Below are 14184 nucleotides of genomic sequence, written 5' to 3'. Positions count from 1 at the left end.
CTTTGCATTTGGCACATCAGGTATTTAAAATAATTTTTTTTCCTCTGACATATAATTTAGCAGCGCTATATATTTCTGAGGTGGAAGCCTAAAAAGGACATTGAAGGTAACAACAAGGCAAAGTCTGAACTACAGAAATTCATCAAATTTGGCAGTTTGTTCTAAAAGTCTCTTATGATGCTTAAAACTTTATTAGATTCACATTTCTGGAGATTTTTGAAACACTGGCTTTATAAAATTTTCTGTGGTGTCCCTCTGAGCACTACCCCCATTTTTTGAAGGAACATTCTACCAAAAATAATCCTGCACTGAACTTTCTTATAAGTTTGAAGAGGTAGTGGAAGAAGAAAGGGATGACTCTGTGGTTAAAGAATGTATGTGGGAAAACTGGAATTACATTCTCAGCTACTACAAGAACACTTTTCATTCAAATTTTATTTCAGAACTTTGTTGCTACTCTTAACCATGTGTATCCTCATGCATTGTAGGTAAAAAATATCAGTGTGAAGTCATGTGTGTAAATTTTTCAAGTGTATGTGCAGGTGTTTTCCCAGAAATTTCATTTAGAATTTGAAGACAAGGTAGACACCTAACTGGGAAAAAAAAAAAAATAATAGCTGGCAGTTCCTATCTGCCTCCATTTCCATTTCACACTACCCAAGGAAGAAGTTTTGAGTACTATTGTGGGTCCTAGATTTGAAAACTTAAAAGCACTTTGTATTATTACTTATGAGAATTTTTCTGAGTGTTTTTATCATGGAATATATCTTTCCTTAACATGCGTTTCCTTGAAAGCTTTGCATGTTTCCCATCTTCTCAGAGTGGGGAGGTAAGAAGGGAGGAGGCTATGCCAGTGTGTGAATGTGTATACATACTGCTGACAGGTGGTGAAGGGTTTGCTGCAAGTGTGCTATTCCTAGTACTGCTTCTTTTCATTCCCAGTTGCTAATGCAGTATCTAGACATTCAATAATTCTGTTAAGTTCCTTTCCCTGTGTGCAGTTTCTATAGCTGTCAACTAATATTATTCTAAAAATGGAGTGTATGAAGTGCAATTCATCCTACCCCAAAACAAAGAAGTTTGTAATTTCTGTGTTGTTACTGCTTTTTTTTTGTTTGTTTGTTTATTTGTTTGTTTGTTTTTTCTCTTATGCTTGGAATTCTAAAATATTTTTAATGCTGCAAAATATGCTGGTCTTCTCTATAAGCAGATTAATTCTGCAGCTACAGTTTCGGTTCAGCAACCACCACATGCTTCTACTTAGCTTTCATTCATGTGACTGATCTGACGTCTGTGGAACCATTTGCATGATTTGTCTACATTATGTCTACATTATGTCTACATAAATGAAGGACTGAAGCCTTTGGCATGAGACGAGTGAAGTTCATAAATAGATGAAATGGAATATAAGCGAGTCAGAAGTCACTGATATTAATCCTTTTTGGTAATACTACAGGCTTCTGCCTGTCATCTTTAGTACATGTTATTTTTTAGTAAGACAATTATTGTTTTTAATATTCATATCAGTTGATTCTTTTTAAAAAAAGCCACCCTCCTGAACACTCAGTTCAGCAGTGTGGCTGTGTTTCACTTTATAGCCCCACATGTTTAAAGATTCATGATTATATACATGGTTACTTAGAAAGAGAGCATTTTGTGAATGAGAGAGAGCAGAGGCAGGTACAAGTTAGCGTGCAATAGGCAGAGAAACAGAGTATCAGTAATGGCTTGTATACAGTTTTTTTAATGGTTACCCGTAATGCAACTGATCTCTCATAGTTCAGTCATGTATGTGTCTAGGAGAAAAAAGTTGAGAGTTGTAGTCAAAGGGAAGCTACTGCCATAAGATTCTTAATAAAAACTAAAAAAGGGATTTGTGAAACCTCTAACCTCTGTTACCACAACAACATTTCTTTTAATTAATTCATTGTGCTAAACAATTTTTTCATGTTACAACCGATTGATGGATGAGGGCTACAAAACAAAGTATCCATGAAGGTATTTGTTGACTGAATCTTCAGAATAACAAAAAAAAAAAAAAAAAACAAAAAAAACCCAAAAAAAAAAACAACCACATTTTCAGAAGAATTACTGGTATCAACTAAGAAATTTCAAAAGATACTGCAGTTGAAATTTTTGACCTGTAATGCACTTTGCTAGTGCTCAAAATGCTTGGCCTTTGTCCATTTTCTTTTTTTTTTCCTCTTTTAACATATTCACAAAGGTCAATGAATTCAACCTGAAAGATGGTATATTCTCCTTCTAAGCAGAAGCTACTGGAAATACTTTGAATTCGTTACCAAGAGCATTTTAATCAGTTTTATTTCTAGAATTGTTTTGAGGGGCTAATGTGCTCTCTTTCCTTCCCTTCTCCCTCCATCTTTTCTGTCACAGAACTTCTCCACAAAGGAGTAACCTCAGTAACGAATCTTGAAGGTTGGGTGGGACACCCTTTGGATCCCATTAGTACCCTTTTCAGTAGCCTGATGGAAGCCTGCAGGGTGGATGATGAGAGCTTACATGGATTCTCAGACTTCATGGGTAAGGCCATGAAAAGGGAGCAATCTTCTCTAAGTTTTCAGTAACTGGAGGCATTTTTCTATCTTGACTTTCTAAATTAAATTTTAAAATAGTGTCTTTATAGTATAACTCACATTTGCATACTCATACTGTCCTGTTTTCATATGAGATAGAGTAACTTTTCTTCCTAGTAGCTTGTACAGTTTTGCGCTTTGGCTTTAGTCTGAGAATAATGTTAATAACACACTGATGTTTTAGTTGTTGCTAAGTAGTGCTTACCCCAATCAAAGACTTTTCAGTCTCTCATGCACTGCCAGTGAGGAAGGGCACAAGAAGCAGGGAAGGAACATAGCCAGGACACCTGACCCAAACTAGTCAAAGGGGTATTCCATACCCCAGAACATCATGCTCGGCACAGAAACTGTGGGGAAGTTAGCCAGAAGGAGCCAATTGCTGCTCGGGAACAGGCTGGGCATCAGTCACTAGGTGGTGAGCAGTTGTACTGTGCATCACTGTTGTTTGTTGGATTTTATTCCTCTTTTTATTTCCCATTATTATTTATTATATTATACTTTACTTTGTTTAAATTATTAAACTGTTTTTATATCAACTCACAGATTTTACCTTTCCCTAATTCTCCTCCCCATCACATCAGAATGGAGGGGAATGAGCAAGCGGTACTTAGTTGTGCTATTTAGTTGCCAGCTGGGGTTAAAACATGACAATTCTCTAAAAAACATAAGGGAGAGAAAATTTTTAAAGTAAAATTTTGTTTTAAGTTATATGAAAGCACTTCAAAAACTACCAGTTACTCATTCTTGAAGACAACTCCATACTTGATGCTTGAAATAAAACCAGATAAGACTTTATAGCACAACCCTCTCCACATACATTGCTCTGTCCTCTTTTTGAGAAGCTACAGGAAATCACAGGGTTGTTGAGGTTGGCAGGCTCTTCTGGAGTGTTTTCTTACTCTCAGACGGAATTTCCTGTGTTTCAATTTGTGCCCATTGCCTCTTGTCCTGTCACAGGATACCGCTGAGAGGAGTCTGGCTCTGTCTTCTTTACATTCTCCCATCAGATATTTATACATGTTGCTAAGGTCCTCCTGAGCCTTTTTTTTTTTTTTTCCAGACTAAACAATGCCAGCTGTCTCAGTCTCTTATATGGGAGATGCTCCAGTACTTAAATCATCTTTGTGGCCCCTCACTGGATCTGCTCCAGCATGTCCATGGGGAGGCCAGTACTAGACAGAGCACTCCAGGTGTAGGCTCACTAGTTCTGAGTGGAGCGGAAGGATCACCTTCCTTGACCTGCTGGTGATGATCCTCCTATGCAGTCCAGGATGTTTTTTGACTTCTTAGCTACAAGTGTATATAATAATTCAAATTGATGACAAAACAATTTATAACAGGCATGGTCTGTAAAGGTTACGAATTGGAAAACAGTGTTGCAGTATTGATATATAATTTAGGACAGGATGTGTATGCCCATTTTAACTTAAGCATTTGCTTTCCAGGAGCTTAACTGATTTATTCCTTAATCTCTTTTCACCTTCTGTGTGGTCAGAAAATCAATTTATCCCTGTATTTAAGCTCTCTTGTATATGCACATTCCAAATCTTCTTGGGGCTTTGCCTCAAAACCCATTTTATTCAATCCTAAACCCATATCCACAAATTCTGGAAAAAAATTAATTAAAAGAAATCAAATTCTTTGAAATTAGGAAAAAAAAAAACACAACAAAAAAAAAAGACATTAAATAAAAGTAGTGTGTGTGTTGAAAATTAAATTCCCCCTACACATATATATGCAATCTACCAAATACATTCTACCTTCTCATTTCTTGCAGCTGTCTATCCCCTTTTTGGTGGGTTGATCTTGGTTGGATGCCAGGTGCCCACCAAAGCTGCTCTATCACTCCCCCTTCCCAACTGGACGGGGAAAGAAAATATAACAAAAGGCTCATGGGTCAAGATAAGGACCAGTAGAAATCACTCACCAATTACCATCAAAGAAGAGTTAGGGTTGGAAAAGACCTTAAGATCATCTAGTTCCAACAGGCAAAACAGACTCGACTTGGGGAAATTAATCTATTACCAATCAAATCAGAGTAGGGTAATGAGAAATAAAAACAAATCTCAAAACACCTTTCTTTCACTCTTCCCCTGCGCCAGCATGGGGTCCTTCCCACAGGCTATACTTCTTTATGAATTGCTCCATGAGTCCCCTACAAGGTCACAAGTCCTCCTAGCAAACCTGTTTCAGCATGAGCTACCCTCTCCACAGGGCCATAGGTCCTGCCAGAAGCCTGCTCCAGCATAAGATTCTTACAGGGTTACAGCCTCCTTCAGGTGTATCAACCTGCTCTTGTGTAGGATCCTCCACAGGCTGCAGGTAGATCTGGTCTACCATTAATCTCTATGGGCTGCAGGTGGACAGCCTGCCTCACCATGGTCTTCACTAAGGACTGCAGGGGAATCTCTGCTTCAGCACCTGAAGCATCTCTTCCCCCTACTTTTTCACTGATTTTGGTGTCTGCAGGGTTGTTTCTCTCACATATTCTTCCTCCTCTTTTCCAGCTGCAATTTCTTCTGCACGATAACTTTTTCCCCTTCTAAAATATGTTATCACAGAGGTGCTACCACCATAGCTGATGGGCTCAGCTTTGGATAGTGGCAGGTCTATCTTGGAGCCGGCTGACATTGGCTCATTTGGACACTGGGGAAGCTTCTGGCATCTTCTCATAGAAGCCACCCCTGTAGCCCCCCTGCTACTAAAACCTTGCCATACAAGCCAAATACATCCTTACTTCTGTACATTACAACTTTTCTCAAACTAGACTGTAAACTGCTAGGGGTTGGAGTAGCATTTTGTCATATGGTGTGTCTCTGAAGTGCTTAATGAATCAGTAGTACTCTTGAGTAATTCATGGCTTTGTGTGGAATTTATAAATAATCTTTGCTAAAAGTTGCCCTTCTAGTGTTAATAGAAGTCAGAAACATTATACATGTTTATCATAAATACAACTGTAACAAAAAAGCATGAAAAGAGCTCTAGGAAACAGGTTGCTTTACAGTTTTGTGGAGTTCCCAAGTCTGCTGTATTTGTACAGTCCTAATAGCTTCATATGAAATCTATGCAGTATATAAGCATCTTCCCTTTACACTTATATAACATCAAAACTTTAAGGAGATACAGAAATGGGTGGGGAAAAAATGGAAATAGATCTTCCAATTTTGGGCTTATTATGCAAAGCTGGAGAAACTGCCTTTCTCCAAATCATGCAGTTTAAAATAAAAACTTTGGGGGTTTGAGTAAGTTTTTTAAAACCGAATTGTTTTATATATTTCTGCCATGTGGAATTGGATCAGGTGGTTCAGATTGGATCATTGGATCTTGAAATTGTGCTAGTAATTTAAATAATTTTTAAAAAATTAATACTGACAGAGGAAGCATTTGTAAATGTGGCATTATTGACAGATTATGGATTAGAATGATTTCCTGATGTGTTATTCTTTGTGTCACCCTTTACAGAGAATATGGGGCAATGCAAATCTCTGGAGTACCAGCACCTGCCTGCACACAAGTTCTTAGAAGAAGGGGAATCTTATTTAACACTGGCTGTGGAAGTAGCATTAATAGGGCTGGGACAGCAACGAATAATGCCAGATGGCTTGTATGCACAAGAGAAGGTTTGTCGAAATGAGGAGCAACTCATTTCTAAGCTACAGGAAATTGAACTGGATGATACTCTGGTGAAGATTTTTCGAAAACAAGCAGCCTTCCTATTAGAAGGTAGCTCAATGTAGATGCTCACTGCTTCTTTAAACTGTCTTCACTTATACAAACCCACTGAATTTAATATTCCAGTGGAAACTGCCTTACATACTTAAGATTTTTTCTGATGTAGAGCTCCAGCAAAATTTTATTTCCAGTCTCTTATGAGAATCAAACATACTTCAGATATCACATGACTGTAGAGATAAGGAATCTACTGATTTATAAGCCTTTCATTTTAATTTTTATTGTGTTTTGTTCTTTAGATTTGTTGCTTGTCGTAATCTCAGTATCCTAATTATACAACCCAGGCTCACAGTTAAATAATATAGACATTAGTTATCATCAACAGTTCTCAGGTAGCAAATTTCTAAATGTCACTTGTATCCTGAAAAAGGACTGGCAGATTAGTAAATGTATGAGGACTTTTACCTCTGTTCCCAAGTGAAGAGCTCAGAAAATTCACTTAGAATTACTGGGACAGAAATATAACATTTTCTTTGTACCAATTAGGAAAATTACTTGCCTCTGAAATTTGTATCATACATGAAAATTAAAATATACGTTCAAATATTGAGGCTTAAGGCCTAATCTTATGACTAAATTTTGATTAAGACAAATAACTTGTGTTTGGCAATTAGCCGGTGTATTGCAATAAAATCTGCACTGAATAAGTGCATGCTTTTGCCTTAGCTTTTAAAAAGGCTTAACATAAAACACTTAAGCCTCATGTTCAGAGAGTAGTCTTATAGGTTCTAAGGTTGTCTTTCTAGTTTTGGGGGTATTTTAAATCAAAGAAAAAACTTTAAAGGAACCAATTAGCTAAAGGCATGGTCCAGGTTTTGAGTGCTTGCTCAAGGGATGGTGGGGAGTGTGATACTGTTCTTGGTAAGTTGTGAAGACTGTTACACAGAAGTCAGGTTTTGCTTTTTTTCTGTAAGACATTTTTCTTTTAAAACTACTTCTTTAATGGAAGGGATACAGTATGTTGTTTAGGGTTCAGCTTTGAGTCACTATTAATGCCCCAGATCCTTAAAGACTTTGGTACCTACTGATGGTGCTATTTGAAACTACAGAGAAGCTGCACCATAGGGAGAATTTCCATTATGGTCTGGCTGTAACCGCTGCTTTATGGCCTTTGGAGAAGAACAGCTACTTACTGGATCTAGCTATTAACCACCATAGAGAGATCCTATGGATAATTAAATCAATTCACTCCATCTGTTCACTGGTAAGGATGTTTTATGAGGAAAAGGGAGGATTTCTATGTTCTCTGATACTTCTAGTTTACTGCTTTGATCACTGATTTTTTCTTTTTTTTTTTTCTTACAGTAGTAAGCAAGTGATCATAGCAGGAAATTTGCTAAAATAACTACCTGTAACTGGTGAGCAGTGTGCAACGATGGTTTTGCATTACTGTGTGCTGAGAAATCTGGCTTTTCTTTAATAGCTTTAGTTTATTCCAGGTTAGACAGAAACTGCCAGCTCACATGGAGGAAAAACTGTGCAGTGATTTAAGATCTTAATCATATCAAATGTGGTTTTATAGTTAAAGTCCTGTAAATATAATAAAGAAACCTTAATCTAATATTAAGATGATTTCTATGCTGTTAACACAGATTAATCTATGCTGTATGTAGCTACCATTTGAATGCGTGGGAAAGCAGAACATAAGACTGTGTTGCAAGAACTGATCTAATTTTTGCTCTACTGCTAGGTTAATGGCAGAATATATTTTAATATATATTTATGAAATGGTTTCTTTCATTGAAGCGATGCTAGCTTGTTTTGAATTGCTTTCAACTTCATTTTAAATGATTGAGACACACATTGTCACCTACTTAATCTTCATTGACATTTCCTTTGTGATCAGCCCCACCTATGCCCACCTATGGAGCTCAGACTTTCTTAATGCCTAGTGATTTTTATCTTTGCATTTTGTGGGTGCATAGGGATTCGCGTGCACAACATAACTATGCAGAGGCAAAGCTAGGATTATCACCTACTTTGGCATATCATAGACTTGATGAATGAGCCCCATGGAGTCTTGGGACCATTCTGTCATTTGTCTGGCACTGGTAGTGTGCTTAATACTATACAATTTGTGGTCTGTCTTCTTGTCTCAAAGAATATATGGTATTTAATATCCTTCTAATATATTTCACAAAAATATTAATTTAACTTTACCTTTTGTAGAGCAAACTGTCTCTGAATACCAATTCTAACTCAAGATTTAATTAATGTTTTTAAAGGTCCAGAAGTTGGGTTTTAACAGTCTGTAAAGACTGACATTATCTTTCTTTCTCTTTCCCACAGCTGGACCATATAGTGGTTTAGGTGAAGTCATTCATCGAGAGAGTGTTCCAATGCACACATTTGCCAAGTATCTTTTCACCTCTCTCCTACATCATGATGCTGAATTGGCATACAAAACTGCACTGAGAGCCATGCGGTATGTATTTACAACTCATCTAGAAAGAGCACAAGTAGTCTGGAAAAAGGGAAAAGCTTGGTAATTAAGACCATCTTTTTTTTCTAAAAGAAGCATTGTTCCCTTTAAGGAGAAATTACTTTGATTCTGTCATCTGTAAAAGCAATTGATGTCTGTAGTAACTACAGTATAATCATTTATAAATGTACAATTAGTGTTTACAACTGTAAAACAGCATTCTATGTTACAAGTCCTTGTAGAATTCCAGTCTTGGGGCATGTGGTTTTGTGTTAAACAACAGCTTTAGTGTGTGTGTCCTCTTACTGATATGGTTGTGCGTGTGATGGCAGTGACAAGAAATGAGGAAAGAGGGATCTCACCAGCAGTCTCAGAATCATCTACTGCTTAGCAGATGATAAGACTATTAGTTCCACCAGCATTCTTTATAAATTAATTCTCAATGATAGATTTGAAACCATATGGTGTGGTCTGAGCAAGTACTTTTTTCTTGTGTTTCATAAATAAGCAGTCTTGCACCTTCCTGGGTGAATGTTGAGATTTAAATGGAATATGTCATATGACAACAAATGTCTGACTTGCATCTCATTTGACTTCAGTAATCAGGGAAAAAGATGTTTCTTAGTGAGTGTTCAGTGTGTGTTGGCTTTATCTCAGGGCAGGCCACATTACTGATAGTGGCTAAGAAGGGCCTTCTGATGGGAGTTTCAAGGGCCTAAATGATCAATGAGAAATATGATAGACCATTCAGTGGATAAAGGGCTGTCTGGATGGCCGCACGCAAAGAGTTGTGGTCAACGGCTCAATGTCCAGCTGGAGACAAGTAATGAGTGGTGTCCCTCAGGGATCGGTGTTGGAACTGGTCTTGTTCAACATCTTTGTTGAGAACATGGACAGTGGGATTGAGTGCACCCTCAGCAGGTTTACCGATGACACCAAGCTTTGTGGCTCAGTGGATACGCTGGAGGGAAGGGATTGTCGTGAAAGGAAGACTTGGAGGACTCAATATGAGTTAACAGCATGCTTCATTTATTGGGCTTCTACCTTCGGTTAATATAACAGTGAATATGCAAATACTAGGCACTTGATTGGTTCTGGCACAAATAAGGCATTGTGTAAGCTCTATATTTTTGCAGCTACACTGTGCACCCTCCCACCATCCTCCTTCTCATGCACTTATCACTTAGTGTCCTTGGCTGTGATTGGTCATAGTATGTTGCTGTTTGCCAGTGTCCTTCATTTCCTCATTATCTGGCGTGAGAGGTTTGCACCATGTTCTACACAGATGTCTTGTTTCAGCTCGTTGATGGGAACGTGACCTTTTGACCTTTTTCGACAAGCCAATCCTCCACAAGGGATGCCATCCAGAGGGACCTTGACATGCTTGTAAAGTGGGCCAATGCCAAACTCATGAAGTTTAACAAAATTAAGTGCAAGGTCCTACACCTGGGTCAGGGCAATCCCAGGTACTGCTACAGGTTGGGCAGAGAAGAAATTCAGAGCAGCCCTGAGGAGAAGGACTTGGGGGTGTTGGTTGATGAGAAACTGAACGTGAGCTGGCAGTGTGCACTCGCAGCCCAGAAAGCCAACTGTATTCTGGGCTACATCAAAAGGAGCTTGACCAGAAGGCCGAAGGAGGTGATCCTGCCCCTCTACTCTGCTCTCGTGAGACCTCACCTGGAGTACTGCATACAGTTCTGGTTTCCTCAACATAAAAAGGACATGGAACTGTTGGAACAAGTGTAGAAGAGGGCCACAAGGATGATCAGGGCACTGGAGCACCTCCCATATGAAGAGAGGCTGAGAAAGTTGGGGCTTTTCAGCCTGGAGTAGAGAAGGCTGAGTGGAGACCTCATAGCAGCCTTTCAGTATCTGAAGGGGGCTGATAAGGATGCTGGGAAGGGACTCTTCATTAGGGACTGTAGTGGTAGGACAAGGTGTAGTGGGTTCAAACTTAAACAGGAGAAGTTTAGGTTGAATATAAGGAAGAAGTTCCTTACTGTCAGGGTGGTGAGGCACTGGAATGGATTGCCCAGGGAAGTTCTGAATGCTCCATCCAGAGAGGGACAAATCGTGGCAACGTGCTGGGGCTTGGCCTATACTTACTGTTCAACGCTATACAGCAACTTCAAAGGGAAAAAAATTGTCTCTGGATCTGATGGCAAAGCACCAGACAACACAGCTGCTCCAACTTGAAGTACAGCAGCTACACCAACCCTAATGACAAGTACAGCAGCTACTCAAACCCTGACAGCAAGAGACAGCGCAGTTGCTGGTGCTACTCAAACCCCAAGCACAGCGGCTGCACCAACCCTGACAACAGATACTGCAGCCACTCCAACTACAGTGATAATCACTGCAGCTAAACCAGAGGACCAATTTGTGCCAATATTGGTTGCCCCTGTACGCAAGGGGGAAAGCAAAAAAGAGGCAAAAAAAGCAACTCACACAATGAAGAAAGATGAAGAACCAATGCACTTACTACATGGGACAGCATCTGATCAGGAGTTATTGTTATGTGGATCAGAGGAAGAATCATAGAATCATAGAATAATTAGGATTGGAAAGGACCTTAAGATCATCAAGTTCCAACCCTCCTGCCATGGCAGGGACGCCTCACACTAAACCATGTCACCCAAGGCTCTGTCCAACCTGGCCTTGAAAAGAAGAAGAAGAGGTGACTTCTCGACCCCAGACCTCAGCTGAGCTACAGAATATGCAAAAAGTTTTACCTGTCATCCAGGGGAGCACATCATCACCTGGTTGCTCTGATGCTGGGACAATGGTGCCGATGGTCACGAACTAGAAGGTGGGGAAGCCAAGCAGCTGGGATCACTCTCTAGGGAAGGGGGAATTGACAAAGCAATTGCAAAAGAGATACGGTCCCTCAGCCTTTGGAGGCAGCTCTTGGCAGCTGTGAAAGGTTTCCATACAAGGACGATGTTATGAGTTGTTCGGCCAAGTGGACTACTTTAGACAAAGGCATCCAGTCCCTGAGGGAATTAGCCATTGTAGAGATGATCTATCACATCAAGCTGAATAACGGGGATTTACCCATAGATCCAGATGAAGTCGAATGTACACTACCCATGTAGCGGAAATTTACACGGAATGCTCCATCATCATATGCCCACTCAATGGCAGCAATAACCTGGAATGAAGTAACACCACCAACAGTGGATGAAATGATTCATAAACTCCAAGAATTTGAAGACAATCTCACCCCTTCTATCATTTCAGCTGTGGAAAAACTGTCTCAGGAGTTCAAACAATTGAGAGACGATCTATCTGATCTATCCAGCTCCCCATGTGTACCAGCCCACGTCTCAGCTATTGACAAAAGGCGTCCTACTGCTCCAGAGAGAATATATAGAAGGTACACGCCACAGGCCACCCTATGGTTTTACCTGTGGGATCACGGAGAAGACATGTGGAAGTGGGATGTTGAACCTACCTCAGCTCTGGAGGAACGGGTTTGTGAATTGAAAAGGAGAACGAAGGTCAAGGATGGTCATCCCATGAAAGCTGCGGCTTCAGTCTCTGGTGAGTAGGTTCCCAGATGGAGTGGAAGAGCTGATTTTACTCCAGCTCCTGTGATAAAGACTAATACCTGTCAACAAGATGTAAGTAGAGAATCTTATGATCACTGTTAGAGGGGCCCTGCCTCCAGCTAGGTAAGGTGAGGGACAATCAGCTTTACTGTCCCACAGAAGTATAAGGCTCTAGTAGATACCGGTGCACAGTGTACCCTGATGCCATCAAGCTGTCGAGGGGTGGAACCCGTTCGTATTTCTGGAGTGAAAGGAGGATCCCAAGAGTTGACTGTACTGGAGGCTGAAATCAGCCTGACTGGGAGGAAGTGGCAAAAGCACCCCATTGTGACTGGTCCAGAGGCTCCATGCATCCTTGGCATAGACGACCTCAGGAGAGGGTACTTCAAAGACCCAAAAGGGTACCGATGGGCTTTTGGTATTGCTGCTTTGGAGACAGAGGAAATTGAGCAGCTGTCCACCTTGCCTGGTCTCTCAGAGGATCCTTCTGTTGTGGGGGTGCTGAAGGTAGAAGACCAGCAAGTGCCAATAGCAACCACAATGGTGCACTGGTGGCAATACCGCATGAACCGAGACTCCCTGATTCCAATCCATAAGCTGATCCATAGACTGGAGAGCCAAGGAGTGATCAGTAGGACCCGCTCACCCTTTAATAGCCCCATATTGCCAGTGCGAAGGTCCAACAGGGAGTGGAGACTAACGGTAGACTCTTGTGGCCTGAATGAAGTCACACCACCCTTGAGTGCTGTAGTACCGGACATGCCGGAACTTCAGTCTAAACTGGAGTCAAAGGCAGCCACGTGGGATGCCAAAACTGATATTGCCGATGCATTTTTCTCAATTCCTGTGGCAACAGAGTGCAGGCCACAGTTCGCTTTTACTTGTGGGGGCATCCAGTACACTTGTAACCGACTGCCCCAGGGGTGGAAACAAAGCCCTACTATCTGCCATGGACTGATCCAAACTGACCTGGAACAGAGGCAATGTCCAAAACACCTACAATACACTGATGACATTATCATGTGGGGTGATAGAGTGGAAGAAGTTTTTGAGAAAGGGAAGAAAATAATCCAAACCCTGCTGAAGGCCAGTTTTGCCATAAAATGGAGTAAGGTCAAGAGACCTGCACAGGAAATTCAATTTTGGGGAATAATAAGGCAAGATGTATTGCACCAGATCCCTACAGATGTGATCAACAAAATAACAGCGATGTTTCCACCAACTGATAAGAAAGAAACACAAGTTTTCTTGGGTGCTGTGGGGTTCTGGAGAATGCACAGCCCAAATTAGTATCTGACTGCAAGCCCTCTCTGTCATGTGACCCGGAAGAAGAGTGATTTTAAATGGGGCCCTGAGCAACAACAAGCCTTTGAGCAAATTAAACGAGAGATAGTTCATGCAGTAGCCCTTGGGCAAGTCCAGACCGGGCCAGATGTAAAACATGTACTGTACACTGCAGCCGGGGAGAATGATCCTGCCTGGAGCCTCTGGCAAAAAGCTCAAGGGAAGACTCGAGGTGAACCCCTCGGCTTTTCGAGTCAGAGATACAGAGGATCTGAGGCCAGCTATACCCCAACTGAAAAAGAGATACTGGCAGCCTATGAAGGGGTTCAAGATAGAATCATAGAATATTTAGGGTTGGAAAGGACCTCAAGATCATCTAGTTCGTGATTGGCACTGGAGCACAGCTCCTCCTGGCACCCCGGTTGCCCATGCTGGGCTGGATGTTCAAAGGCAGGGTCTTCTCTACATGTCATGCAACCGATGCTACATGGAATAAGTGGGCTGCACTAATTACACAACGAGCTCGCATAGGAAATCCCATTCATCCAGGATTTCTAGAAGTCATCATGGCCTGGCCAGTGGGCAAAGATTTTGGAATGTC

General features: G+C 40.8%; 1 protein-coding gene across 5 annotated transcripts in view; it reads left to right on the top strand.

Annotated features, from left to right (window-relative positions):
- The window catches only part of LOC136004468 (zinc finger SWIM domain-containing protein 6-like), a 176896-nt gene that overhangs the window by 150568 nt on the left and 12144 nt on the right, over positions 1-14184 (top strand). For 4 of the 5 annotated variants that reach the window (XM_065660961.1, XM_065660958.1, XM_065660959.1 and 1 more), the window contains 3 exons: positions 2395-2541; positions 6057-6317; positions 8616-8751. In XM_065660961.1, the coding sequence (XP_065517033.1) occupies positions 2395-2541; positions 6057-6317; positions 8616-8751 (544 nt within the window). The remainder of the gene's footprint in view (positions 1-2394; positions 2542-6056; positions 6318-8615; positions 8752-14184) is intronic. The other variant, XM_065660960.1, reaches the window with a different exon arrangement.

This window comes from Lathamus discolor, chromosome W (assembly GCF_037157495.1).
Source record: "Lathamus discolor isolate bLatDis1 chromosome W, bLatDis1.hap1, whole genome shotgun sequence".
NCBI classification, from domain to species: Eukaryota; Metazoa; Chordata; class Aves; order Psittaciformes; family Psittacidae; genus Lathamus; species Lathamus discolor.
This window is presented reverse-complemented; position numbering and strand designations above follow the sequence as displayed.